At 39.9% G+C, this 27,775-nt stretch overlaps 4 protein-coding genes across 7 annotated transcripts; 3 read left to right on the top strand and 1 right to left on the bottom strand.

Annotated features, from left to right (window-relative positions):
* The first annotated feature begins 157 nt into the window (after positions 1-157).
* Positions 158-10,686, top strand: LOC122870902 (ADP-ribosylation factor 4). Its single transcript, XM_044185243.1, has 6 exons — positions 158-422; positions 828-908; positions 7,377-7,486; positions 8,622-8,693; positions 9,084-9,209; positions 10,008-10,686. The coding sequence occupies exons 1-6, from the start codon at positions 356-358 to the stop codon at positions 10,092-10,094; spliced, it is 543 nt and encodes a 180-aa protein (XP_044041178.1). The 5' UTR covers positions 158-355; the 3' UTR covers positions 10,095-10,686.
* Positions 10,687-11,865: 1,179 nt separating this feature from the next.
* Positions 11,866-14,771, bottom strand: lamtor4 (late endosomal/lysosomal adaptor, MAPK and MTOR activator 4). Its single transcript, XM_044185249.1, has 4 exons — positions 14,016-14,771; positions 13,655-13,738; positions 12,538-12,655; positions 11,866-12,160 (listed from the first exon to the last, which is right to left on the bottom strand). Exons 1-4 carry the CDS (start codon positions 14,016-14,018, stop codon positions 12,063-12,065), a joined length of 303 nt encoding a protein of 100 aa, XP_044041184.1. The 5' UTR covers positions 14,019-14,771; the 3' UTR covers positions 11,866-12,062.
* Positions 14,772-14,870: 99 nt separating this feature from the next.
* On the top strand, positions 14,871-16,873 carry atp6v1f (ATPase H+ transporting V1 subunit F). The gene is made up of 2 exons (XM_044185248.1): positions 14,871-15,138; positions 16,262-16,873. Exons 1-2 carry the CDS (start codon positions 14,981-14,983, stop codon positions 16,461-16,463), a joined length of 360 nt encoding a protein of 119 aa, XP_044041183.1. The 5' UTR covers positions 14,871-14,980; the 3' UTR covers positions 16,464-16,873.
* Positions 16,874-17,914: 1,041 nt separating this feature from the next.
* Positions 17,915-23,663, top strand: zgc:193726 (uncharacterized protein LOC561161 homolog). Of its 4 annotated transcripts, XR_006376713.1 has the most exons (7): positions 17,915-18,162; positions 18,260-18,310; positions 18,959-19,006; positions 19,315-19,362; positions 21,220-21,273; positions 21,458-23,215; positions 23,487-23,663. XR_006376713.1 is itself a non-coding variant. In XM_044185244.1 (6 exons), the coding sequence occupies exons 1-6, from the start codon at positions 18,059-18,061 to the stop codon at positions 21,537-21,539; spliced, it is 387 nt and encodes a 128-aa protein (XP_044041179.1). In that variant the 5' UTR covers positions 17,915-18,058; the 3' UTR covers positions 21,540-23,663. The 4 variants fall into 4 exon arrangements, 3 of the variants coding, with proteins under 3 accessions (XP_044041179.1, XP_044041181.1, XP_044041180.1); XM_044185244.1 differs by having other exon boundaries at positions 21,458-23,663; XM_044185246.1 differs by lacking the exons at positions 21,220-21,273; positions 21,458-23,215; positions 23,487-23,663 and adding an exon at positions 19,955-21,016 and having other exon boundaries at positions 18,001-18,162.
* Positions 23,664-27,775: the final 4,112 nt, after the last annotated feature.

Genomic DNA, 27,775 nt, shown 5'->3' with positions numbered 1-27,775 from the left:
GCCAATAAAGCTGATTCTGAAGATGCAAAACAATTAGAGTTGAAGACGCCATTGAAAAACAAAACCATGTTTGATGACTAAAGGTCCCGTGTTTTCCACAGACTACGAACGCAGCAGTGTCCTTTATGTTTTGATAAAGTTTTTTCAAAGAAATGACGTCAATTATTCCGCGTTGGCCTGGACGTGGCACCGAGGAGGAGCTGCGCCCACTTCTCTCATCTCCGGTTCTTCTCTACCCGTTCCCCGTCTCTTCTGCGGCTCTGACCAGCAGCTTCTCCCGGACTAACCGGCTGACATTCTCCCCCGTCAGGGTTTTAATCCACCCGCCGCTGAACCGGGACATTTTTTAATAAAAATGGGTTTGACGATCTCGTCTCTGTTCTCCAAGTTCTTCGGGAAGAAGCAGATGAGGATACTGATGGGTGAGCTCCGCGGCTATGCTAACTAGCTCCGAGGCTGACCGGCCAGGGACCGGCGGCGGCTGAAAACGATCTCTGCAGTCTGATGCTAATGTTCAGACAGACCTATTGTATCCTGTTCTCAGTTATTAAGTCCCGGACGGTTGAACTGAAACTCCAGCCTTAACAGAATATATTAGAAATAGAAGCTAACACAGCTAGCCGCCAGAGGCTAACGGTCAGGGCTAACGCAGTCTGAAGGAGACGTTTAACTGTCTGTCAGCTTCAGTTTAACGACGTTTTAACACGTTATCTCTGCAATCAAACTTCAAATTAAAAGTAGTTTTAAATGTAGTAAATGTGAAGCCGTCTAAAGACTGTTAAAGTCAGTTTTCTGTGGTTGAAGTGTGATGTTTCGTCTTGTTTCAGTCGGTTTGGACGCAGCTGGAAAAACAACGATCCTCTACAAGCTGAAGCTCGGAGAGATCGTCACCACCATCCCAACTATCGGTAAATAATCAATCAGACACGGGATCGTGTGAAAGTGCTGTGATCAGGTGATAAAAGGCTCTTTAGAGTGTTTGTTTCAGACAGGTTCGTGTGTGTTTGTATCAGCTGTGTGTCGGCAGCTGTTTGCTGCTCTGATATCAAACTGACTGATGATAAAAGACTGAAATAAAGAGATCGGACACATTATAGTCACATGCTGCTGCAGCTCGTTATTATTATTGGCATTATTGATTTATCTGTTTTTAATATTAAAATGCACCTAAATTATCAAAGCAAACGTTTATCGGCCTCACATGCACTAAAAGTTAAAGTTATGATATAAATCCTGTACTGCAGAGAGGAGTCGGTGATATTACTGTAGTAGTAGCGGTATAGTATATTACTGTAGTAGTATATTACTGTAGTAGTATATTACTGTAGTGGTATATTACTGTAGTAGTATATTACTGTAGTGGTATAGTATATTACTGTAGTGGTATATTACTGTAGTGGTATAGTATATTACTGTAGTGGTATATTACTGTAGTGGTATATTACTGTAGCGGTGGTGGTATATTACTGTAGTAGTATATTACTGTAGTAGTGGTGGTATAGTATATTACTGTAGTGGTATATTACTGTAGTGGTATAGTATATTACTGTAGTGGTATATTACTGTAGTGGTATATTACTGTAGTGGTGGTGGTATATTACTGTAGTAGTATATTACTGTAGTAGTGGTGGTATAGTATATTACTGTAGTGGTATATTACTGTAGTGGTATAGTATATTACTGTAGTGGTATATTACTGTAGTGGTATATTACTGTAGTGGTGGTGGTATATTACTGTAGTAGTATATTACTGTAGTAGTGGTGGTATAGTATATTACTGTAGTGGTATATTACTGTAGTAGTATATTACTGTAGTAGTGGTGGTATAGTATATTACTGTAGTGGTATATTACTGTAGTGGTATATTACTGTAGTAGTATAGTATATTACTGTAGTAGTATATTACTGTAGCGGTATAGTATATTACTGTAGTGGTATAGTATATTACTGTAGTAGTATATTACTGTAGTGGTATAGTATATTACTGTAGTGGTATATTACTGTAGTGGTATAGTATATTACTGTAGTAGTAGCGGTATAGTATATTACTGTAGTAGTATATTACTGTAGTAGTATATTACTGTAGTGGTATAGTATATTACTGTAGTGGTATATTACTGTAGTAGTATATTACTGTAGTGGTATAGTATATTACTGTAGTGGTATATTACTGTAGTGGTATATTACTGGAGTAGTATATTACTGTAGTGGTATGGTATATTTCTGTAGTGGTATATTACTGTAGTGGTATAGTATATTACTGTAGTGGTATATTACTGTAGTGGTATAGTATATTACTGTAGTGGTATATTACTGTAGTGGTATATTACTGTAGTGGTATATTACTGTAGCGGTATAGTATATTACTGTAGTAGTATATTACTGTAGCGGTATAGTATATTACTGTAGTGGTATATTACTGTAGTAGTATATTACTGTAGTGGTATAGTATATTACTGTAGTGGTATATTACTGTAGTAGTATATTACTGTAGTGGTATAGTATATTACTGTAGTGGTATAGTATATTACTGTAGTGGTATATTACTGTAGTAGTATATTACTGTAGTGGTATAGTATATTACTGTAGTAGTATATTACTGTAGTAGTATATTACTGTAGTGGTATATTACTGTAGTAGTATATTACTGTAGTAGTATATTACTGTAGTGGTATAGTATATTACTGTAGTGGTATATTACTGTAGTGGTATATTACTGTAGTGGTATAGTATATTACTGTAGTGGTATATTACTGTAGCGGTATAGTATATTACTGTAGTGGTATAGTATATTACTGTAGTGGTATAGTATATTACTGTAGTGGTATATTACTGTAGTAGTATATTACTGTAGTGGTATAGTATATTACTGTAGTGGTATAGTATATTACTGTAGTGGTATATTACTGTAGTGGTATAGTATATTACTGTAGTGGTATATTACTGTAGTGGTATATTACTGGAGTAGTATATTACTGTAGTGGTATAGTATATTACTGTAGTGGTATATTTCTGTAGTGGTATATTACTGTAGTGGTATATTACTGTAGTGGTATAGTATATTACTGTAGTGGTATATTACTGTAGTGGTATATTACTGGAGTAGTATATTACTGTAGTGGTATATTACTGTAGTGGTATATTTCTGTAGTGGTATATTACTGTAGTGGTATAGTATATTACTGTAGTGGTATATTACTGTAGTGGTATATTACTGTAGCGGTATAGTATATTACTGTAGTGGTATATTACTGTAGTGGTATATTACTGTAGTGGTATATTACTGTAGTAGTATATTACTGTAGCGGTATAGTATATTACTGTAGTAGTATATTACTGTAGTAGTAGTGGTATAGTATATTACTGTAGTGGTATATTACTGTAGTGGTATATTACTGTAGTGGTATATTACTGTAGCGGTGGTGGTATATTACTGTAGTAGTATATTACTGTAGTAGTGGTGGTATAGTATATTACTGTAGTGGTATATTACTGTAGTGGTATAGTATATTACTGTAGTGGTATATTACTGTAGTGGTATATTACTGTAGTGGTATATTACTGTAGTAGTATATTACTGTAGTAGTATAGTATATTACTGTAGTAGTATAGTATATTACTGTAGTAGTATATTACTGTAGCGGTATAGTATATTACTGTAGTGGTATAGTATATTACTGTAGTGGTATATTACTGTAGTGGTATAGTATATTACTGTAGTAGTAGCGGTATAGTATATTACTGTAGTGGTATATTACTGTAGTGGTATATTACTGTAGTAGTATATTACTGTAGTAGTATATTACTGTAGTGGTATATTACTGTAGTAGTATATTACTGTAGTGGTATATTACTGTAGTAGTATATTACTGTAGTAGTATATTACTGTAGTGGTATATTACTGTAGTAGTATATTACTGTAGTGGTATAGTATATTACTGTAGTGGTATATTACTGTAGTGGTATATTACTGTAGTGGTATAGTATATTACTGTAGTGGTATATTACTGTAGCGGTATAGTATATTACTGTAGTGGTATAGTATATTACTGTAGTAGTATATTACTGTAGTGGTATATTACTGTAGTAGTATATTACTGTAGTGGTATAGTATATTACTGTAGTGGTATATTACTGTAGTGGTATAGTATATTACTGTAGTGGTATATTACTGTAGTGGTATATTACTGTAGTGGTATATTACTGTAGTGGTATAGTATATTACTGTAGTGGTATATTACTGTAGTAGTATATTACTGTAGTAGTATATTACTGTAGTAGTAGTGGTATAGTATATTGCTGTAGTGGTATAGTATATTGCTGTAGCGGTATAGTATATTACTGTAGTAGTATATTACTGTAGTAGTATATTACTGTAGTAGTATATTACTGTAGTGGTATAGTATATTACTGTAGTAGTATATTACTGTAGTGGTGGTGGTATATTACTGTAGTGGTATAGTATATTACTGTAGTAGTATATTACTGTAGTGGTGGTGGTATATTACTGTAGTGGTATATTACTGTAGTAGTATATTACTGTAGTAGTAGTGGTATAGTATATTGCTGTAGTAGTATATTACTGTAGCGGTATAGTATATTACTGTAGTAGTATATTACTGTAGTAGTATATTACTGTAGTGGTATAGTATATTACTGTAGTAGTATATTACTGTAGTAGTATATTACTGTAGTGGTGGTGGTATATTACTGTAGTGGTATAGTATATTACTGTAGTAGTATATTACTGTAGTGGTGGTGGTATATTACTGTAGTGGTATATTACTGTAGTAGTATATTACTGTAGTAGTGGTGGTATAGTATATTGCTGTAGTAGTATATTACTGTAGCGGTATAGTATATTACTGTAGTAGTATATTACTGTAGTAGTAGTGGAATAGTATATTGCTGTAGTGGAATAGTATATTGCTGTAGCGGTATAGTATATTGCTGTAGCGGTATAGTATATTGCTGTAGTGGAATAGTATATTGCTGTTGCGGTATAGTATATTGCTGTAGCGGTATAGTATATTGCTGTAGCGGTATAGTATATTGCTGTTGCGGTATAGTATATTGCTGTAGTGGTATAGTATATTGCTGTAGCGGTATAGTATATTGCTGTAGCGGTATAGTATATTGCTGTTGCGGTATAGTATATTGCTGTTGCGGTATAGTATATTGCTGTAGCGGTATAGTATATTGCTGTAGTAGTAGCGGTATAGTATATTGCTGTAGTGGTATAGCATATTGCTGTAGTAGTAGCGGTATAGTATATTGCTGTAGCGGTATAGTATATTACTGTAGTGGTATAGTATATTGCTGTAGTAGTAGCGGTATAGTATATTGCTGTAGTGGTATAGCATATTGCTGTAGTAGTAGCGGTATAGTATATTGCTGTAGCGGTATAGTATATTACTGTAGTGGTATAGTATATTACTGTAGTAGTAGTGGTATAGTATATTGCTGTAGCGGTATAGTATATTGCTGTAGTGGAATAGTATATTGCTGTAGTAGTAGTGGTGGTATAGTATATTGCTGTAGCGGTATAGTATATTGCTGTAGTAGTAGTGGTATAGTATATTGCTGTAGTGGTATAGTATATTACTGTAGTAGTAGTGGTATAGTATATTGCTGTAGTAGTGGTATAGTATATTACTGTAGTAGTGGTATAGTATATTGCTGTAGTAGTAGTGGTGGTATAGTATATTGCTGTAGCGGTATAGTATATTACTGTAGTGGTATAGTATATTACTGTAGTAGTAGTGGTATAGTATATTGCTGTAGCGGTATAGTATATTGCTGTAGTGGAATAGTATATTGCTGTAGTGGTATAGTATATTGCTGTAGTAGTAGTAGCGGTATAGTATATTGCTGTAGCGGTATAGTATATTACTGTAGTGGTATAGTATATTACTGTAGTAGTAGTGGTATAGTATATTGCTGTAGCGGTATAGTATATTGCTGTAGTGGAATAGTATATTGCTGTAGTGGTATAGTATATTGCTGTAGTAGTAGTGGTGGTATAGTATATTGCTGTAGCGGTATAGTATATTGCTGTAGTAGTAGTGGTATAGTATATTGCTGTAGTGGTATAGTATATTACTGTAGTAGTGGTGGTATAGCATATTGCTGTAGTGGAATAGTATATTACTGTAGTAGTGGTGGTATAGTATATTGCTGGAGTAGTAGTGGTATAGTATATTGCTGTAGTGGTATAGTATATTGCTGTAGTAGTAGTGGTGGTATAGTATATTGCTGTAGTGGTATAGTATATTGCTGTAGTGGAATAGTATATTACTGTAGTAGTGGTATAGTATATTACTGTAGTAGTGGTATAGTATATTACTGTAGTAGTAGTGGTGGTATAGTATATTACTGTAGTGGTATAGTATATTGCTGTAGTGGTATAGTATATTACTGTAGTAGTGGTATAGTATATTGCTGTAGTGGTATAGTATATTACTGTAGTAGTGGTATAGTATATTGCTGTAGTGGAATAGTATATTACTGTAGTAGTGGTATAGTATATTGCTGTAGTGGTATAGTATATTACTGTAGTAGTGGTATAGTATATTGCTGTAGTGGTATAGTATATTACTGTAGTAGTGGTATAGTATATTGCTGTAGTGGTATAGTATATTACTGTAGTAGTGGTATAGTATATTGCTGTAGTGGAATAGTATATTACTGTAGTAGTGGTATAGTATATTACTGTAGTAGTGGTATAGTATATTACTGTAGTAGTAGTGGTGGTATAGTATATTACTGTAGTGGTATAGTATATTGCTGTAGTGGTATAGTATATTACTGTAGTAGTGGTATAGTATATTGCTGTAGTGGTATAGTATATTACTGTAGTAGTGGTATAGTATATTGCTGTAGTGGAATAGTATATTACTGTAGTAGTGGTATAGTATATTGCTGTAGCGGTATAGTATATTGCTGTAGTGGTATAGTATATTACTGTAGTAGTAGTGGTGGTATAGTATATTACTGTAGTAGTGGTATAGTATATTACTGTAGTAGTGGTATAGTATATTGCTGTAGTGGTATAGTAGGGATCTGTTGTGTTTGTTTTCTGTTGAACTGTTTTACAGACTGAAATAAATTTCAGTGCAGTGACTTAATACGTGACAGACGACAGGACTTCAGCAGTAGATGCAAACAGGAAACCATCAATCAAAAGTCATTATTAACTTCCATCACTGTTCAATCAGCCGAGCTGTTGGTTCAGACTCATGAAGCTGATTCATGAAAAGGTTTCGTCACATTTACATCACGCTGATTTGTCGACTCAAAGCACGTCGGAGCAACGACTGGACATCATCTGCCGCCTCGAACAAACGGCTGAGAACAACTTCTGTGTTTGTGTTCAGGTTTTAATGTGGAGACGGTCGAGTACAAGAACATCTGTTTCACAGTTTGGGACGTCGGCGGTCAGGACAAGATCAGACCTCTGTGGAGACACTACTTCCAGAACACACAGGTACTGAACCAAGACCAGGACACACAGGTACTGAGGCAGAACCAGAACACACAGGTAGAGAGGCAGAACCAGAACACACAGGTACAGAGGCAGAACCAGAACACACAGGTAGAGAGGCAGAACCAGGACACACAGGTACTGAACCAAGACCAGGACACACAGGTACTGAGGCAGAACCAGAACACACAGGTACTGAACCAAGACCAGGACACACAGGTACTGAGGCAGAACCAGAACACACAGGTACTGAACCAAGACCAGGACACACAGGTACTGAGGCAGAACCAGAACACACAGGTACAGAGGCAGAACCAGAACACACAGGTACTGAACCAAGACCAGAACACACAGGTAGAGAGGCAGAACCAGAACACACAGGTACTGAACCAAGACCAGAACACACAGGTACTGAACCAAGACCGGAACACACAGGTACAGAGACAGAACCAGAACACACAGGTACTGAACCAAGACCAGGACACACAGGTACAGAGGCAGAACCAGAACACACAGGTACTGAACCAAGACCAGGACACACAGGTACAGAGACAGAACCAGAACACACAGGTACTGAACCAAGACCAGGACACACAGGTACTGAGGCAGAACCAGAACACACCGGTACTGAACCAAGACCAGGACACACAGGTACAGAGGCAGAACCGGAACACACAGGTAGTGAACCAAGACCAGGACACACAGGTACAGAGGCAGAACCAGGACACACAGGTACTGAACCAAGACCAGGACACACAGGTACAGAGGCAGAACCAGAACACACGGGTCGTCTTTAGTCTTAACACATGATGGTCAAAGAGGATCTGAGTCCAACACAAAACTATTAAATCAAGTACAATCATAAAAAATCTCTGGACCTGAAATCAAGAGCAGAACCAGAACCAGAACCAGCAGGTGTTTGATCTGAACACCTCTGTGAGCCTGTGCTGAAATATGATTTGACAGAAGTTTTCCCTCCAGACAAACTCTATGATATGATATATATGATCTGAACTATATAATATAAGGTGACGGTTTATACTGACGAGCAGCTGAAACTGCCGTCGATGTTTCTGAGGATGCGAAGCGCGGGACCTGTTGTTGTGCGTGACCTCTGACCTCTGTGTTTCCCGTGTAGGGTCTGATCTTTGTGGTGGACAGTAATGACAGAGAGAGAGTAGCAGAGTCTGCTGAGGAACTCTCTAAGATGGTGAGTAACTGCAAACCCCCGGCACGTTTCAGAAGCGAGGAAGTCTGCGGGAGCTTTGACGTCACCAGACGTCCATTTATGTCCCTTTATGTGTGAACACGAGCTCATTGGCCGGTGGAGCTGATCCTCCAGCCGCTGCCATTAAAGCAGCGCAGAAGAAGAGGACGCAGTGAGACGACGCCGTTAACAGAGCTCCAGTGGAAACATGATCATCAGTCACATGACTCTCTCTCTCTGTAGATCCATGATGTCATCAGTCACATGACTCTCTCTCTGTAGATCCATGATGTCATCAGTCACATGACTCTCTCTGTAGATCATGATGTCATCAGTCACATGACTCTCTCTGTAGATCATGATGTCATCAGTCACATGACTCTCTCTCTGTAGATCCAGGAGGACGAGCTGAAGGAGGCGGTTCTTCTGGTGTTTGCTAACAAACAGGATCTTCCCAACGCCATGGGAGTCAGTGAACTCACCGACAAACTGGGTCTGCACAGCCTGCGCAGCAGAACTGTAAGGATCAATACATCTCAATAATCAATACGTCAGTCAATACATCTATATACTACACACACACACGGGGTCCTGCTGTTTAAACCTGGTTTAAGTAATCCAGACTAACATGTTGTTGACAGGTTCCGTTCACATAATGTAGTTGATTTCTTCACCTCGGAGGAAGTTAAGTAACGGCGTGTTCTTATGCTAACGCCCCCCCCAGAAACCCCGAATGTCTTTGAGATTAAATAGTTTACAAGATCGCAAAGTTCTTAATGTTGCTCAAAGTTACATCGTGCCCGATCGATCGGTACTGCACACGTGCAGAGATGAGGAGGCGGCGTTTCACGTTGTTTCGGCTCTTTGCTGCCGGCCGTCTGTCGCCGTCCGCTACGCTGCTTCCTCTCCACACCTGTGGGCAGAACAGCAGAAACACCCAGTGCATTCTGGGAGACTTCCCTACATACTACCTCGCTTAACAGCAATCACATGACCAGCGCTGAGCCAATCAGACGAGCGCTGATCATTGTTTCAGCTCTCTACTCATGTTGCCTTTATTTCAAAATAAGAGCGCACTGTTAATGCAAATGAAATCAACCTTCAGACTTTAAAGATTTCCCTTCGGGGATCAATAAAGCATTTCTGATTCTGATAAAGAAGGAAACCATCTGGATGATGGTTCCCTGGATCATTGTAGATCATTGTGGTCTGATGACAGCATGTTAGTCTGGTTAGTTAATGCACATATAAAGAACCGGGCCCACCTGTTCAGGTGTGTCTAATCACAGTGTTACCTGTCTGTTTCTGTCTCCTCAGTGGCACGTCCAGGCCACCTGTGCCACTCAGGGTACTGGTCTGTATGAGGGTCTGGACTGGCTGTCCAATGAGCTGTCAAAACGTTAGACCACCTGACAGGAAACAGGAAGCAGCAGACTGATGTCACCGTGTACAAACTGATGCTGAAGAGGAGGAAGAGGAGGAGAGTTTCACAGGACTGTTTTTTTGTTGTTTTTTTTTTTAAATTATAAATGTGTCTGTCTGTAGGAGGAAGTGATGTCATGGACTCTGAGCTCACTTTGATTTCCCATCATCCTCTTCTTCTTCTGTTCTCCCTGCAGATGTTTGTTAGATCTGTTTTTTTCTTTTAATCCGCATGTTTTAACTCAGAATCATGTGACAGGATGTCAATGAAGAGGAGGGGCGGGGCTTACAGTGCACCTGTGGGCAGGGGGCGGGACTAACTACAGGTGACAGTGCACCTGTGGGCCGGGGGCGGGACTAACTACAGGTGACAGTGCACCTGTGGGCCGGGGGCGGGACTAACTACAGGTGACAGTGCACCTGTGGGCAGGGGGCGGGGTTTATGACAGGAGCCAGTCACCTGGTCGTCTTATTACTGATTCCACAGAGCCGATCCTGAAGGCCTCGTCATTCCTTAACAATGTGAAGAAGAAGCAGAGACGATGATGCAATAAAGGTTTTTTTTTTCTTCTCAGCTGCTTCCTGTTTGACAGATTTTTTGTTGAACTGAGCGATTTCCGCTTCAGAACCTCTTGAAGCTAAAATCAAGTATAAGGTGCAAATGTTGATAAAATATTTGCATATTTATTTAGTTATACAGAACATTTTGTTTTAACAGATCAGCTGGATTTGAACACGACATGCGTAGATTTTGTATTAAAAGCATTTTGTAATAAACAAGACAAGTTTCTCGGTACAAGAAAATGTTTTAGATCCTTTTCACGCTCAGATTATTGATGTTATGACAATTACATAAAAATTAGGTTTCAACAAGCTTTTCTCATTATTTGTTTACCAAGAACTTTTTCTCGTCTTGTTTTGACGTAATAACGAGAAACAAGAAAAGACTGTTAGGTGGAATAATGAGAATAATATGTAAAAACATTTCATCTGGAGTTACCGATCATTATTATTCTGATTAGATTTATTCTAACGGCACAATGTTGTTTTAATGTGTTATTACAGCAGCATTTTAACTCGATTCCTTCCACATTATAACATTTCATCAGGATGATTAGAAATAACCAGAACATGTTCTGTTTTTAAGGACAAAAGCTTTTAGTTTAGTTTTTGGCACCACGGCAGTGATATGCTTATAAAGTGAATATTAATAATTATGAGATTATGTTTTATTGACTTTTTTTTAACATTACGACTTAACAAAATCAGATTTTGTCACAAAATGAAAACAGTTTCTTGTTAAGAGACTCGTGGCTGGTCAGTCAACTCGTTCTCAACAACTCGTCCAGTTTAACCTTCAGTCCTGAAAACGGGCTTCGAAAGACCAAGTGTCAGCTTCAGGTGCTTTACCGGACCGCGAGGAAGTCCCTGTCCTCCGGATGTTATAAAATAAATTGATCAGTTTGTCACAGTCACGAAACGCAACACGAGTCACGTGGGAGACACCTGGCCTTCAGAATAAAAGCCAAGAATTATTATTTTGACTACAATAACAGTTCGTTATTAGTTATAAAACTGTTTTAAATTCATGTAAAGCAGCAGATCCTTTGCAAGTCACAGGTCACTGACTGAAGACAGCAAGTTTAACAGCTGCAGGACGACTGGCCGTCGAAGTTATTGATCATTTATCTGTTCTGTCTGAAGCTGGATTTAAGAATGCATTTTAAAACTGAAACATTAAAGATTTGAAGTCTGAAGTTTGAAATCTTTATTTACAGTCATACAGGTTAAACACACAACATTCAAACGTACAAAGCTTTATGCAACTCAAACGAGCTGAGTTTAACAGAGTTAGAAACACATCCGCCTTCCAGCTGCAGATCGCTCTGATGACCTCTGACCTTCATCATCAGACCACCTGACCTCCACATCACTTCCTGTGTGTCGTCTCTAGACGTTGATTGGTTCCTGCTGGTTGTTCTGACGTTTGACCACAAAAACTTTCTGACCAGAAACTGTCACCGTGTAAACGAAATCCTCCAGAATCACTGAGGACAGAAAACAGACCACAGGTCAGTCCAGGTGAGAGGGTTTACCTTAAAGCGACAGCGTCCTCCTCTCACCTGTACAGCGGTTTATCACCTGGTAGTTTCGCTGTGAGCTGCAGAGTTCTGGAGACGTCTGCACGTCTGAATATCTGTGTGCAGACATCCTGACCCGGGTGCTGAAGATCCTCCTCAGGTGTGTGGCGAGCAGCTGCACGTGGGAAGCAGGTAGTTCCATGTAGTCCGTTATATTCAGACGTCTCCAGAACTCTGCAGCTCGCACCGAAACTATCAGATGATAAACAGCTGTACAGGTGTTCCTGATTTCACCTGCAGACTGTCGTTACCTGAGAGTGTGTGTGTTAATGTGTGTGTGGTACCTGACATGCGTTTGAAGGGCGGCTCAGCTGATCCAGGTAACCTGAATCGACTCGCCGTTCGAACCATCTGCATCATCACACCGGCTGTGTGTTCATCGTTCTCCAGCTCACCTGCAGACTGAAGAGGGGGAACACGGGGTCGGAGGTCAAAGGTCAGGATGGTCCCGGCACGATGAAAATGGTTTTCTCAGAGTCTGATTGGACTCATGGAAACTGAAACTTTATCAGGATATTTATAATATTTTATAAATGAGAATGTCTTCACATTTTTCATGTGATTTAAATGTTTTTCATACTATACACCAAACTCCATTCAAAATTCCATCAATTTAACATTTTCTTATCTATTAATTCCTATGAAACTTTAGTAATTTTGTAACTGCTGAATTCACCATTTGTTTAAAAACAATAATTCCAACACCGTTTAAAAAACAAGCAGCTCAAAGTTATTCATTCCTCATAGAAACTGACTCAAAATATTTGGGGATTTGTCTTAACCATTGTCCTAAACTGATATAAATTTGAATGAAGTCTGGTTTTGTGTTTATGGGGCATTAATCCATTATAGGAACTCTGAACAGGGCACAAAACAAACTCCATTCAAAAATCAAGCAGTTTAAAGTTTTATGTGTCTTATACTTCCTGGTAGAAGTTGACTGAAATAAACTTTTGATATATTGTTAATATTTTAGGATTTTCTAAATGCTTAGTTTCCATTTTCCAGTTTCAATGAGAGAGACAAACTGATGAAATTTGAATGGAGTTTGGTTTTGTGTTTTGGGGTCAATCGTCTCAATTTTGGCCTCCAATGTAATGTACTGTGACTAAACTAACCCTAATACCAAACTCGATGATTATTATTATTATTATTATTATTATTATTATTATCTCTATCTCCTTGTAGAATTGGACTGATAACATTTTTAATCATCAGGGGTCAAATATCACATCGGCAAATAAATGATCCAGCCAGCAATTCTGACTTCTCCAGTTCCTGCTACCAATTCATAAACAGTCCTGTCTTTTGACATGCGAGATGCAGGTTAACCAGCGTTAAAGGCAATATTAGTTGAATGGAGTTTGGTCTGCAGTTTTATCTCAGTTAGGTGACACTCACGGCCAGAACACCGTCCTCGCTGATGACCAGGTATCCGAGCTGATCCGGGATCCGCTCCAGCCCCGCAGTCAGAGCCGCTGTCGTCTGCAAACAGGCTCAGACTGAGCTAACAGGCTAAGTGCTAACAGGCTAAGAGCTAACAGGCTAAGAGCTAACAGGCTAAGTGCTAACAGGCTAAGAGCTAACAGGCTAAGTGCTAACAGGCTAAGTGCTAACAGGCTAAGTGCTAACAGGCTAAGTGCTAACAGGCTAAGTGTCAGTCATTTCTGACAAACACTAAACTCCGAGTCACATAAACGTCACAGTGAGAGTTTAAATAACTTTATATCAAAGAGAAAATGCTGAAAACACCTGAACTCACCATTCTTCTTCTTCTGTTTTTACAAGTTGCAGCTCAGCTGCATTTCCGTCTTTCTGTGGGTTTTTCACGTGACTGTCACATGACTGTCGAGGCGTTCAGGGCCTGTCGGAAATCACAACACCTTTCAACACATGCGCAGTAAAACTAAGAAGTGTCCTTCACCACACGTTAACATACACTTTGTTTCATGACGCGCTCCATTTAACTGCATTTTCACTTTTACTTTATTTCATGCATTTCTTAATTGCATTTATTTTTATTAGATTTTTCTTTTTCTCTACTTTGGCAGCGTGTTACAGCTAAACGGTGACTTCGTGAAGTGAATGTGCACAGGTACATGTGGATGATAGATGTGTGTGTTTATTTGTAATAACAATAATTATTATAATAATAAAGATTAAGTGTTTGACACACAAAATAATACATTTTGGGCGTCTGCAATAAGGACACAAACTCTTTTCTGTCTGTTACACCCACAACTGGAAAAATATTGTGAATTTTGGGGGTTATGTAATAATGAGATTAATAACTTAAATGAATGATAAATAGGCTAAATTATAAATTAAAAAACCCAACAGTGCTAGTGTTAGCAACAACACTTCCTGTTTGATCAAAGCAAGTTAACGGCCAAAACGTTTTTATTTAGGACTTTTGAAACTTGAAACCCAGGTTTACAATGCGCACCTGAAGGCAGCGTGTTGCGGTCTAAACATGACGTCACTGTTTTTAACTTGGACGTTAGTTAACTGTTTGGATTTGTTTAATACAAAATCACATGATTAAAGGATCCGGATGTTTTACGTGTTTGCGTCACAGCAGCAGGGGGCGCGCTCACACTGCTGACGTCTTCACCTAAAGCGGAAGTGTCGGTCAGCTGACGTACTCACGTGATCTGTAGCGTCTGTCAGTGAAGCGGAGTTATTTTCTCCTTTTCTCGGTTAAATCTTAATATTTGAAACTCTGTGATGGCCGGCCGCGGGAAGTTGATCGCCGTTATCGGTGATGAGGACACGTGCACCGGCTTCCTGCTCGGTGGGATCGGTGAGCTCAACAAGAACCGAAAACCGAATTTCTTGGTGGTGGAGAAGGACACGAGCATCACGGAGATCGAAGAGACCTTCAAGTGAGAACCTTCATCGAACCCACACGCGGTGTGATTGTTCTGTGGGGTTCTGCACCAAACTTCGTTCAAAAATCGATTTATTTAAAGTGTTACTCAGATATTAATTCATTTATTTCCTTGACTGAAACTGTTTTGATCACGAGGGCCCAAATGTCAAATCGGTGTAGCAGCAGATATAAAACACAAACTGGGTCTGTAATTCCTGCTTTAGCCTCTCTGGACTCAGGTTGTTTACTGTGATTAAATGTGTTACTGAACTAAGTTAATCCTTAACCTAGAACCAAACTCCATTCAACAGTCAAGCAATTAAACGGTTTACTTACCAGTCAATTCCTTGTAGAACTTAACTGAAAATATTTTTAAGTACCAGAAGCCAAATGTTAAATCTGTGTATAATTAGTCCAGTTAACAGCAAATAATACCAAATGAAACCTTTTTATTAATGATTTTGTAAATGTTAAAATCACCATTGTCCCGCATCAACCGTATTAACTTAATAGAAATTTGAATGAAGTCTTGTCTGGTGTGTTTTGGGGTCAGTAATCCCAGTTTTAGTTTTAGTGATTTAAGGCTTAACCCAAAACCAAACTCCACTCAACAAATAACAATTTAACGTTTTACTTATCTATTATTCGTTGCTCCTATCATTACATAAAATGTCTATGTATTAAACTAAGCTCACGTTTTCCGATATCAACAGAAATGTTAAATTGTTATAAATTTGAATGGAATTTTGTTAGGTGTATTTGTGGTCAGTAATCCTAGTTTGAGCCTCTCTGGCATGTGCTTTGTGCTCTGACCAAATTTGGGACTAACTAACCCTGACACCAAACAAAAGTCAAACATGTTTAAGTTTTACTTGGTTATTAATTGCCTGTAACTGATTCCCCAGATCATTTTTTAATCATCAGCAAATGTTTCTATATTAGGGATTTTCTGCTGAATTCACCAGTAGCTCCTATTAAATCATAAAATATCCTAACTTTTATTAAACTAAGTGCACATTTTCCAGTATTAAAGTGAGTGTTAACTTGATAGAAATTTGAATGAAGTATGGTGTGGTGTTTCTCCTATGTTCTCTGCTGACTAAACTCAGTCTTTTCCTCCATCTTCCTCCCTCCAGGAGCTTCTTGGCGCGTAACGACATCGGCATCATCCTGATTAACCAGTTTATCGCCGAGATGATCCGTCACGCCATCGACGGCCACATGCAGTCGATCCCGGCCGTGCTGGAGATCCCGTCCAAAGAGCATCCGTACGACGCGTCCAAGGACTCCATCCTGCGCCGGGCCAAGGGCATGTTCTCCGCCGAGGACTTCCGATAATCGACTATCTGTCCGAACACAAACACATTCTGTTTACACACCGTGTGATTAATATAAATGTCCCTGACTTATTGTTCACTGTACAGTGACGGTAGATTAACCGCGCTACATTATCTCTGCCTCTTGGACACAAATCCGTGTGTAAAAACATTTTGCTTCAGTTTTCAGTAAAGGCAGAACAGTTTTATTTTCAGGAAGTGGAAGATGTTTCAGTTCTCATGTGACTGAGTCTCATTCTGTTGTTTTTAGACACAAACTCAGCTGATAAATGTAAAGTTTTCCTTCCTCTCAGCTGAAAATATGTTGTGATGTCTTAATGTTTTGTTTTTGTCTGTCAGTGTTTGTTCCAGAGGCTTTAACTTATAAAACTGTCAGATGTTAAAGAAAATAAAGGATCTTGTCGGTTGTGATTTTCTGCTTCTTCGGTTTTATTCATCAAATGTGCGAAACATCAAATTTACTTACGTTTTTACTTTTAAAAAAATGTCTGTGAAACACATTTTACATACAAATGTTGATTTTTGAAATGGTGCTTTGTAACTTAGGCTCGTACGGAGGCCCTGAAGGGTCACGGTGGGACCCCGTTACTGGTCCTGATCCACAGGATCTCGTTGCACTTTTCCTACAGAGCAGGTCTAGACCGAACTCTTTATAATATTAATTACAGAGACCCAGAAATCCCACCATGAGCAAGCGCTTGGCCACAGCGGCAAGGAAAGACTTCCTTTAAGAGGCAGAAACCTGGAGCAGAACCAGACTCGGGGGGGGATACAGGTCTCTGATGATCCTGTTGGCCGGGTGTCGAGGTCCTCCGTGGATGGCAGCTTTGTCCTGGTGGCGTGTTGAGCTGTTTTCGCCTCCCTTTGTAGAGGCTTACGTTTGAGGACGGTGCAAAACTCTGTGGTTCACCTGCAGAAGCTTCTTCCTCAGGCTGCAGAGGAAGAAGAGCCGCTGTCTCGCTGTCTTTGTGGTGGGTCCAGGTCAGGTCTTCGCCGATGTGAACCCCGAAGCTGAACCTGACTGTCTGTAGGCCCGTTGATGGTGATGGGGGCGTGTCGTCTACGGTCAGCTCCTTTGTTCTGCTGACACAAAAGGCTTATTTCTCTCAAATGTGTTTAAATCCGTGTTAGTGAGCGCTTCTCCTCTGAGATAATCCGTCCACCTGGCAGGTGATGACTGCACAGGTGTGCCCCGGGCCGGTCACAACAAAAGGCCACAGTGCTTTTCATCACCGACGTGTTCTGAAGTGTGTCTGTTGTGTTTTACCGAGAAGTTTCCGAAGCGAAGAGAAGAACATCACAAAGACGAGAACGAGCTCTGTGTGCTGATGTCATGATGACATCATCTTATCTGAGGTCAGAGTCTGCTGATATCACAGAAAGAGTCAATGTTGAAACAACACTGCGGATCCTCATCACTCATCCTGTAGGCGGAGAGACCTTCGGCCGACCTTCAGAGGACTCAGGAAGCGCCGCTGACCTTTGATCTGACCTCAGATCTGCCGATTCTGCGACCTCGAAACAAACCGAGCGTCGAGTATAAATACAGTCCGTCCACAGACGTCCTCTCTCCGTCCGTCTGTCTGCTGGGATCAGATGATGAAGGCTGTTCAGGCTGCCGCGCTCTTCCTGATGATGATGATGATGATGATGAGTTCTGTGTCTGCTTTTCTTCTTCCTCCTTCAATCAACGACTCCACGTGAGATTTGAACACATTGAATATTAATATCTGGTCAGGAGGTTTATTAGTTTGTGTGCTGGGGATTTATGAGGATGTTTCTGCTTCCTGTCTGCAGACACGCTGATCAGGTGAGTCCTCACCTGCTGAACAACAGTGACTCCACCAGGTGAGTCTGAAGGAAAGATTATTCAACAAAACAACATTATTAAAACATACAGATCTCAAACATAATGGCATGTTTTTCTGTCTCATAATTACAAAAAAATCACTAAAGATCCAAATCATGTTCAAAGTATGAGAAAAAATCTTCTCGGACATCATGACATGAGAAAAAGCTTGCAGTTACATCATCACATTACATCATATATCACATTACATCATATAATCACATTACATCATACAATCACATTATATTATATATACCATCATGTTGTAATTATAAGACCCGAATCTTGTGATAAGATTGTAATATATCTCATTATTTGATCAGAATCATAATTGTGAAGAAAAATAAATCATAATTATAGTAATTATGATAGTTATGAGAGACAAACAGTCGTTAGCAGAATCTTGTCTGTAAATAAGACATATTTAAAAGAAAAACACTCACCTTTATGATGCCTGTCTCCGAATCGATGACAGATATGAGAAACGATGAGATCCTTGTCTTGTAATTCCTCTTGTATCTGACATAATGATGTAATACAATATGAAATGTGCGACTGAAAGAAAACATGTTGAACTTTTGTCTCCGTATTCTGAACAAAACGGATCTGGTGAAACAATCTCGTCCTGTTTTGTGTTTCGTCTGCAGATTCGAGTCTCGTCAAAACGTCAACAACTCGCTGGGCGACATCCCAGGGTCAGTTCACAAAATTCAATTCAATGTTATTTATTTAGCGCCAATTCATAACAGAAGTTATCTCATTGTGCTTTTCCTACAGAGCCGGTCCAGACCGAACTCTTTATAAATATATAAATCTATATGTGAAACATTACACACATCTGCAATATTCTTTATATCTTTAAGTGTTAAGTGGCATTTTCTTACTTTTGATGTTAGGTACTGAACTTCATTAGAAAAATCACAGATTTTACCGAAGAGAATTCAGCTGCAGCTATATAAAGAATACTAGATGTTGTTTCATGAAGTTTTATTTTCTTCCTCAGTCGCGGCGCATCGAACACGATGAACGGCTCCCGTTCCTCTGCTCCCAGGTAAGTCGATTCATTTCTGACTCTTTGATCAGGTTTCAGGTTAGAAATCAGGTTCAAACTCGTCTATTTGTTTTCAGGCGTGCTCTTCCACTAGACACACAGTAAGATTCTTCTCCTCATGAAAATATTCAGTAGATATTTACCTGTGCAGGTAAAACCTGAAGCTCTGACACCAGGGCCCCGTTCAGCCCCGACAAAATGTGTATTTAAACGGAGACGGTGGACACAAGCGCACGGCCTTTCTGATACGGCGAGTTTATATACACGTCCTGCTGATTGGGTAACACCTCTGGCACACCCACCAATCGAGAGAAAACGTGTCGTTCACCCCGGAAACCGTAGGTGCCCACCATTTTCAGACTGATCGTGCCCCAGGTGTTGCTTTCCCTCTCAGGTGTAGCTATCGCTGCTTTACATATATGTCGTCCAACGATACAGATCATTTAATACCAACAATCCGCACATTTTTACATTTTTACAAGTGAACTGCCTGACTGCTGAAAAGCCTGAAAAACATTTTCTCACCTGTGGCGCCATCTTTGCCTGTCTCACCATCTTTGCCTGTCTCACCTGTGGTCTCCGCCCTCAGCAGCTTACCTGTCAAACGCTGCATCCTCCCCACCTGTCTGACAGCAAACCTTGGCTCCAGCCTGCAGGGCGGGGACCAGAAGGCGGGCGGCGCCACCACCGACCCGTTAGGCATCGGGAAGAAATGACAGGAAGCAGCTGTTAAATCTGAAGTCGCCATCATCATCATCATCATCATCATCGTCGTACCTGCGGCGGATTGTGACGTTTTTATCTCCAGCTGATCAGTTCACGCTTCTTCCATCACATGATTTATCTTCAAACCTTTCTGAATCAAAACTCTGTAACCAAACAACTGATCAACTTGTTTATTTTAAAGGTCCGAGGAGATAAAACGTTTCATTATTTCACAAGAAAAAAAACTAATTTTGTGTCAAAAGATAAAAAATGTTCTCTTTTCTACACTTTGGATCAGCATGAAACATGAACGGCTGTGTTAGAGAATATCTGCTTCTTTGATAAGAAATCGAACGTACAAGACGCCTGTGGACATAAAAACTCCCAAGGTGCATTTCGGCAAGAAACACCCAATCCCAGAGCTTCACTTCCTGTCACGTGCTCTGCTGATGGCGGCTGGAAGCTGAAGATTAAACTGAAAACAATCTGCTTTTAAATTCTGGGTGAATTCAGTAACCATGGCGACATGTTTTGTTCCCAACTTCAATGCAGAGTTTGAATTCTCTACCACTCTCTCTCCTCTGACTGGCCTCTTCTCCATGGCAACGGCAGCCGAGGCTCATGGGTATTGTAGTATTTAGAGACAGAAAAAAGCTGATTAATAAAAAACAAGTAGTAAATAATGCAGAACAGAAAGTTAAAGTCTGGTTTCATCATCAGGACAGTTTCCATCAAGGAAACATTTGAAATGTGAACACAGAATAATTCAGAATGTGAACCTCTGTGATTGGATGCTTGTTAGTGAAATGCACCTTGGGAGTCGTAGTTGACTTCTCTCCTTCAGTTTTTCTACATGTCGTCTATAACAACATGAACTCTGACTGCAGCCTGTCTGTATGTTTCTTAATGTTTGTAGAAATCTGTCAATAAACAGCATTTATTAAACTGATTATTGTATTGAATCTATTAAATATAAAGTGAATAAATACATGAAGTATGTGAAACGTGTTCAAATGAATCATAATATGAATAAAAAACTGAATTAAAAGATCACGTCCATTCACTCGGTTGTGAGTTCAGACTGTAAACAGAACAGAGAGGTGGAAAATAAAACATGCGAGGTCAGAGGTCAAACAGGTTTTATCTCAGCAGGTCAGAGGAGATTCTGCAGCAGCCGAATAAAACCGACCTCGACTCCACAAACAGGTCAGTCATCAATTAATCAATAATAATTATCAAAATAAAAGACTAATATTCAGATCATGTTTCAGTTGACTTGGTTTTGTTTGTGCTTCAGGAGCAAAGTTCACGTCACACACAGTGGAAACTACACACTACACACACTGATGATGTATCGATATATGTACTGGCTGATGTATTGATCCTACAGGATGGTGGGTCACGTTCTTCAGTCTGGAGGAGACGAACGAGCCGGACAATCTTCTTATGATCCTTTCGGACACAGGAAGTGACGTCAGATGACACGCCCACAACTGACCGACCAATCAGAGACAGATGTTCAGTCACCGACCAATCAGATCGGAAGAAAAAATCCACAGTCCTCGTAGTCTGCGTAGGATGTTATTTTTTTCCCATATATTTTTAAAAATGTTCTTTCTTAAATATAAATAATAAATAATAAAAAAACTGTCTTCTAACAGAAACTGATGTCAACGGTTTCTATAGCAACAGTTAAGAGTTCGTTAACAGAGTGATGATTTTTCTGATGATTGTGTTTTTGATTCTCTGTCTTTAGTTAAATGTCCTTTAATCTTCTTGTTAGTTCACTATCAGCTGCAGTCGGACTCCTTCTATAATCAGTGAAGTTGATTCTGATTCAAAGTGATTCCTGTTTCGTTTATTAACTGTTTTAAATATGTTCAATAATATAGTTTTTTATACATGTATAAGATTTGAGTTTTTTAAGTCTGCAGGTAAAAAGGTGACCAAACCTTCAGAAACAGCTCATCTTTTCCTTTTAAGGTAGCCGGTAATCTTTCATGGGGGAGCGCGTTGAAAAGCTCTCGGTACCAGAGGCTAACACTTTCGAGCAATTAAAAGGAGCTTCTCAACAAGTTTGTAGTGTGATGCAGGGAAATGCAATTCCTTGGAGGGAAGGCCTAAGAGGAAAACACCAGGGTCTTATTTCATTTGTATTTTAAATATCCCACTAATTACCTTAGAAATACTGAGCCTTTACGGCGCCGGCTTAGCGGCCCGCGAGCCGAGTCCGTGAGTGAGGAACACACACACAGGGAGAGCGGAGATGAGTCGGAGAAAGGATTTCACATGGCGTGCTCTAAAAAGAGAAACGTAGACAGCGGAAACAGAGCTTTTAATCCAGAATGGACTGTTACATGTTCAATCCTCCTCATATGTTCCGAGATCATGGCGATTATTAAATGTGAAGCGCCGCTACGAGACAAAGCACAGAGCAGCTTTTGAGCAGGTTGACAAGGGGGACGGGTTTTGGTCATTTTGCTAACAAGGGGGATGGCGTCCCCCTTCGTCCCCCCTCATATAGTCTACTATAAATACGCCCCATTAACATATCACTGTCATAGGAGATTGTTCCCGCCTGCTTCAAGACAGCCACCATCGTCCCTGTACCTGCTAAGTCTGCTGTGTCTAGTCTAAATGAGTTCCGCCCTGTGGCTCTCACCCCCATTCTGATGAAGTATTTTGAGAAACTGGTTCTACAACACATAAAGAACAACATCCCAGCCAGCCTGGACCCTCACCAGTTTGCTCTCAGAACCAACAGACCCACAGAGGAGGCCTTCTCCACTGCCCTCCACTCAGTCTTTCTCCCGGAGAACAACAACAGAATGTTGTTGGTGATTTCAGCTCAGCATTCAACACGATCTCCCCATGAAACTGACTGAAAACTGCCCTCTGGGCTTGAGTACCACACTCTGCAACTGGATATTGGACTTCCTCACAAACAGACCCCAGACAGTTTGGTACTGAACACCGGAGCCCCCCAGGGCAGTGTGCTCAGCCCCCTCCTGTTCACGCTGTACACCCACGACTGCAGCCCCCGACATGGAGACAACCTGTGGTGAAGCTGGAATGACACCACCATCGTCGGCCGGATTACAAACAACGATGAGACTTCATATCGGGAGGAAATCAACAATCTTGCAGCGTCAGTGTAAAAAACATTTAACTGCAGGTTATTTTGTTAGTTTGTTGAAAAATCTTCATGTTGGTGGTTGAATCAAACTAATAACCAATATTTTCAATATTTACTATAATAGGATATGAACATGAGATAATTATGAGCTCAGTGTGTTTTGTTCAGAGATCATGTGATCAATCGATCGATTGATTGATTCAGATACTTCAGTAAATATCAACAGCTTCCTGTAAAGTGAGATGTACTTTTGATTCAACTGTAAACTTGTTTGTGTTCAAAGAAAAACAGGTGACGATGTTCAACAGGAAGAGGAAGAGACTGAAAGAGACGGATGGAAAGATAGAGGATGAGGAGACGGTTCACTGTTCACATTTGTATAATTACATTCGGTATAAATCATCATTCACTGTTTCCTCTGTTCCAACATAATAAATCTGTTTGTTCTTTGTTCTCCTGATGGCAGTAGTTCAAAGTTATGTGATTACACATTAATGTCCTCACACCTCCTACAAACAAATAAAATAAATAAAGAAATAAAAGCCTCCTTCAGAAAACAAACCTTCACCAACAACTTCTTCAGTGTTTTCTGATCAGAAAAATCTCAGTGAAACTTTAAAACGAAGACATTCATTCATGATTACACCACTTTTTTCTTTGTTTTTTATATTCTACTAATAACGTTTGACCTTTGAACTCCTTCAGACCTGTAAAACACTGAAGTTTTTACAACATAACAGCAAAATGTAACAAGCGAAACATTAAAATATAATCAGAAATTGACGCTGCCGGTTAAAGATTCTCATCAGACATTTGAAATGTGATGATGTTTGAATGTTAATGATACAGCAGCTTTTCTTGTCCTTTATATCAGATTATATGTCTGTCTCTCACATCATCGTTGCCTTGATTATCTTGTATGGATTGATTACACTTCAACTCCTTTACAACATCTCACATGCAGACATTTACACCTCTTACATTGTTTAGATCTACAGTTTTCACTGGAAGAGAGCACACTTTAATTTCCTTCAGAAAATGTAACCTTTTCTAGTTTGTTTTATATATTTAGTTTATGTAAAAAGAGACCACAGTACATGTGACCTCACTGATAAGAGATGAGCATAGTTTATAATCGACAGTTGTGATGTATTTAATATGTTTAATGCAGATCAGCTGATGCTTCAGTCTCTGATTAGAAAACAAATCAAATGTGTGACTGGATCTGTGTGTGTGTGTGTGTGTGTATAATTATAGATTCTATTATTTAAATGTGTCCATCAGCTTTTTATCGTTGTAAAACAGGATTTTAATAAAAACTGTTTTATATTTCTTCAACAGATTATTGAAAACTGTTTTAAATGTGATTTAAATTCTCCATGTGCAGATCTGTGATGAATAATGTATGAAACATACGTCCATTATGAATGAGGATAAAAGAACATTTCTGCTGCTTCCTCTCACAAATGCTAATAACAAACGGCTCATTAACATCTGGAGTGTTGAGACTCTCAGGTTCATTATGAAGCTCAACACAGACTGAAGGTCTGAACCACCAACAATAACATGTTATATAACTACCAACACAACCAGACAGTAAACCTACAGGAAGTTTCAACTGGAAGCACAACTGTGTTTGTTTCATCTCTGTTTAAGAGACAAACTGTTTCTGCAAAAGATGAAGCATCAGACTGAAACATGATCATGTTTGTTTTTAATGAGCGTTATTTTATATTAAATATTGTTTGGACCTAATTTATTTGATTACTGAAGTCTGTGTAACAGAGAATACAGAAAACATGTAGATGTTCAGGACTTTTGGTATCAGATGACAGAAAACACATCAGCTGATCATCATGTGACCACACTGTTACATATTAAACATGAATGACAAAAAAAACAAAATAAAAACCTGGAAACTTTCTCTGATGAGCCAAGCAGAGGCTCAAATCTCCAACGACATGTTGAGGTTGAGTTTGTGTTTCTTTATTTGTCTTCCAAAGACAAACTGATCATCATGACAGGAAGATTGAAAATCTTTCGACAAAAAGAAAAGGCAACAAACACCTCAGACATCTTGATATGCATCAACTTGTCAAGAAAAAGGCGTAGGTTTGGCTTAAACGAAGTAACACGAAGTGGTTAGTGGGTGCAGTGGTTAGTGGGCGCAGTGGTTAGTAGGTGCAGTGCTTAGTAGGTGCAGTGGTTAGTGGGCGCAGTGCTTAGTGGGTGCAGTGCTTAGTGGGTGCAGTGGTTAGTGGGCGCAGTGGTTAGTGGGCGCAGTGGTTAGTAAGTACAGTGGTTAGTGGGTGCAGTGGTTAGTAAGTACAGTGGTTAGTGGGTGCAGTGGTTAGTGGGCGCAGTGGTTAGTGGGTGCAGTGCTTAGTGGGCGCAGTGGTTAGTGGGTGCAGTGGTTAGTGGGTGCAGTGGTTAGTGGGCGCAGTGGTTAGTAAGTACAGTGGTTAGCAAGTACAGTGGTTAGTGGGCGCAGTGCTTAGTGGGCGCAGTGGTTAGTGGGCGCAGTGCTTAGTGGGCGCAGTGCTTAGTGGGTGCAGTGCTTAGTGGGCGCAGTGGTTAGTGGGCGCAGTGGTTAGTAAGTACAGTAGTTAGAAAGTACAGTGGTTAGTGGGCGCAGTGCTTAGTGGGCGCAGTGCTTAGTGGGCGCAGTGGTTAGTGGGCGCAGTGCTTAGTGGGCGCAGTGCTTAGTGGGCGCAGTGCTTAGTGGGCGCAGTGGTTAGTAAGTACAGTGGTTAGCAAGTACAGTGGTTAGTGGGCGCAGTGCTTAGTGGGCGCAGTGGTTAGTGGGCGCAGTGGTTAGTGGGCGCAGTGCTTAGTGGGTGCAGTGGTTAGTGGGCGCAGTGGTTAGTGGGCGCAGTGCTTAGTGGGCGCAGTGGTTAGTGGGCGCAGTGGTTGAAGTTCGAGATGACAAGATCAAACAAAACAAACAGTTTCTGTTGTAAACAGTTTCTACACACTCAGTTACCACTGAAACTGCATCTGCTCTGATCATGTTATTGATCCATCTTTATTGATAGAAGAACCTGCTGGTACACTTTAAAATAAAAAGACATGTAAAACAGACACACAGAGAGAAGTGAGTTATGTGTTCATGCAAATTAAATGTGATGAATCACCGTGGAATTAGTGTGAGAAGAAGGTGGATGGAGTGTGAGTGAGAGATAATGTTGGAGGAGGAAACCTCCACCTACTCCTGAAACCAACGAGCTCCTGGAAGGAAAAACACATTTAAAAATCCCAGCTCCAGCTTTGTCAGTAATGTAACAAAGAATTACTGGGCTGACTATGGAAAACCAGTGGACTGGTCCTTTAAGAATCCTATTGGACACATGTTATGAGAAACCAGGTGGAAGATCAGAGTAGTTTTCACTCCAAGCAGCGTCACCTCCCATCATGCACACAAATCTTTAGTGTGTTGAATGAAAACTCATTTCTATGAAGTCTTTAGAGAAGAGGAGTTCACAGTCGAGTTTCTGTTACTGCACAGCCGTCACTAAGACACAATGGTGTGTAAGATCTCACTGTTGGATAACTGAAAGAAACCTTGACTTGTCTTTAAACACTTCCTGTAGAGATGTGAACAAAGAGCAGGAAGAAGAAGAAAAGTGATAAAGAGTGAAGTGATTCAGCTACTGCTGCTCAGTCTGAGTCAACCTGACAGAACGACAGGAGTCACCAGTAAGACCAGTTTAACCAACATGTTGACTGAATCCAGACCAACAGGACTGGTCTCAGGTCAGATTTATGAAAAGTCTGACATTAGAGCAGCAGGTCTCCTCCAGGTGTCACAGGTGACATTTCACCACCAGATAATGACCGGGTTTTCTCCCCTCAGTACAGTCTGACAGGCTCTGCTGTGAAGCTTGACTGTCTTTAAGGTGGAATTAGCTTGATGTGATGCCGCTCATCCATCAGGCAGCAGGAAAAGGTCAGACTGATTTTAATTGATGTGTTGGGCTTTTACAGGAAGAAGCTGCTACTAATCAAACATTTATTTTAAACCTTTGCTGGCTGAATGAAACCTGTGTGAGTGCAGCCAAAGACACAATTTCTCAGGTAAGAAAGCTAATGAAAAGGTATATAATATTAAAACACCTTAGAGTTATTTATGTCACCTATAAACCAACATCAAGACAAACCATGTGTTGACACAAAGACAGAATTATACATGTGCACTGTTTTCTTCAGATTTATAACTATAGATACGTTCTGTGTTATACATGTCATTATAGAAATGGGTGCATCAGTCTCATTCTCACAGGTAGATATGAATGTGTTTAATCACTAGTTTGCATGTGAACGCCTGCGTCTGCTCCACCTGTTGTCACTCAGCTACACTGTTTAACACACGAGGAAGTGTTTTCATGAACCTGCAGTGAGATCACAGTCAGGTGTGCCAGGGGCGTGTTGGGGGTGTGTCTCAAACACACCTTTGGTCATCTGTTGGCTCACCTATAATACATTACAGGAGGTTAAGACAGATTCAGCTTCTGATTAACTTTAGAGTCAGGACAAATTTCTGTCAGATTGGTTTGATATTCAATGTGAAGCCAT

This window comes from Siniperca chuatsi, linkage group LG23 (genome assembly GCF_020085105.1).
Source record: "Siniperca chuatsi isolate FFG_IHB_CAS linkage group LG23, ASM2008510v1, whole genome shotgun sequence".
Lineage (NCBI taxonomy): Eukaryota > Metazoa > Chordata > Actinopteri > Centrarchiformes > Sinipercidae > Siniperca > Siniperca chuatsi.
This window is presented reverse-complemented; position numbering and strand designations above follow the sequence as displayed.

What these genes read in the sequence shown, in the direction of transcription:
- zgc:193726 (XM_044185244.1), top strand. Translation starts at nt 18,059, where the DNA reads ATGATGAAGGCTGTTCAGGCTGCCGCGCTCTTCCTGATGATGATGATG. An exon ending in CCTTCAATCAACGACTCCAC is followed by an intron (nt 18,163 to 18,259) that starts GTGAGATTTGAA and finishes TCCTGTCTGCAG; the next exon opens with ACACGCTGATCAGGTGAGTC. An exon ending in GACCTCGACTCCACAAACAG is followed by an intron (nt 21,274 to 21,457) that starts GTCAGTCATCAA and finishes TTGATCCTACAG; the next exon opens with GATGGTGGGTCACGTTCTTC.
- LOC122870902 (XM_044185243.1), top strand. Translation starts at nt 356, where the DNA reads ATGGGTTTGACGATCTCGTCTCTGTTCTCCAAGTTCTTCGGGAAGAAG. An exon ending in GCAGATGAGGATACTGATGG is followed by an intron (nt 423 to 827) that starts GTGAGCTCCGCG and finishes GTCTTGTTTCAG; the next exon opens with TCGGTTTGGACGCAGCTGGA. An exon ending in CTGAGGAACTCTCTAAGATG is followed by an intron (nt 8,694 to 9,083) that starts GTGAGTAACTGC and finishes CTCTCTCTGTAG; the next exon opens with ATCCAGGAGGACGAGCTGAA.
- atp6v1f (XM_044185248.1), top strand. Translation starts at nt 14,981, where the DNA reads ATGGCCGGCCGCGGGAAGTTGATCGCCGTTATCGGTGATGAGGACACG. An exon ending in GAGATCGAAGAGACCTTCAA is followed by an intron (nt 15,139 to 16,261) that starts GTGAGAACCTTC and finishes TCCTCCCTCCAG; the next exon opens with GAGCTTCTTGGCGCGTAACG.
- lamtor4 (XM_044185249.1), bottom strand. An exon ending in GCGAGGACGGTGTTCTGGCC is followed by an intron (nt 12,656 to 13,654) that starts GTGAGTGTCACC and finishes CCCCCTCTTCAG; the next exon opens with TCTGCAGGTGAGCTGGAGAA. An exon ending in GCCCTTCAAACGCATGTCAG is followed by an intron (nt 12,161 to 12,537) that starts GTACCACACACA and finishes TTCTGTCCTCAG; the next exon opens with TGATTCTGGAGGATTTCGTT.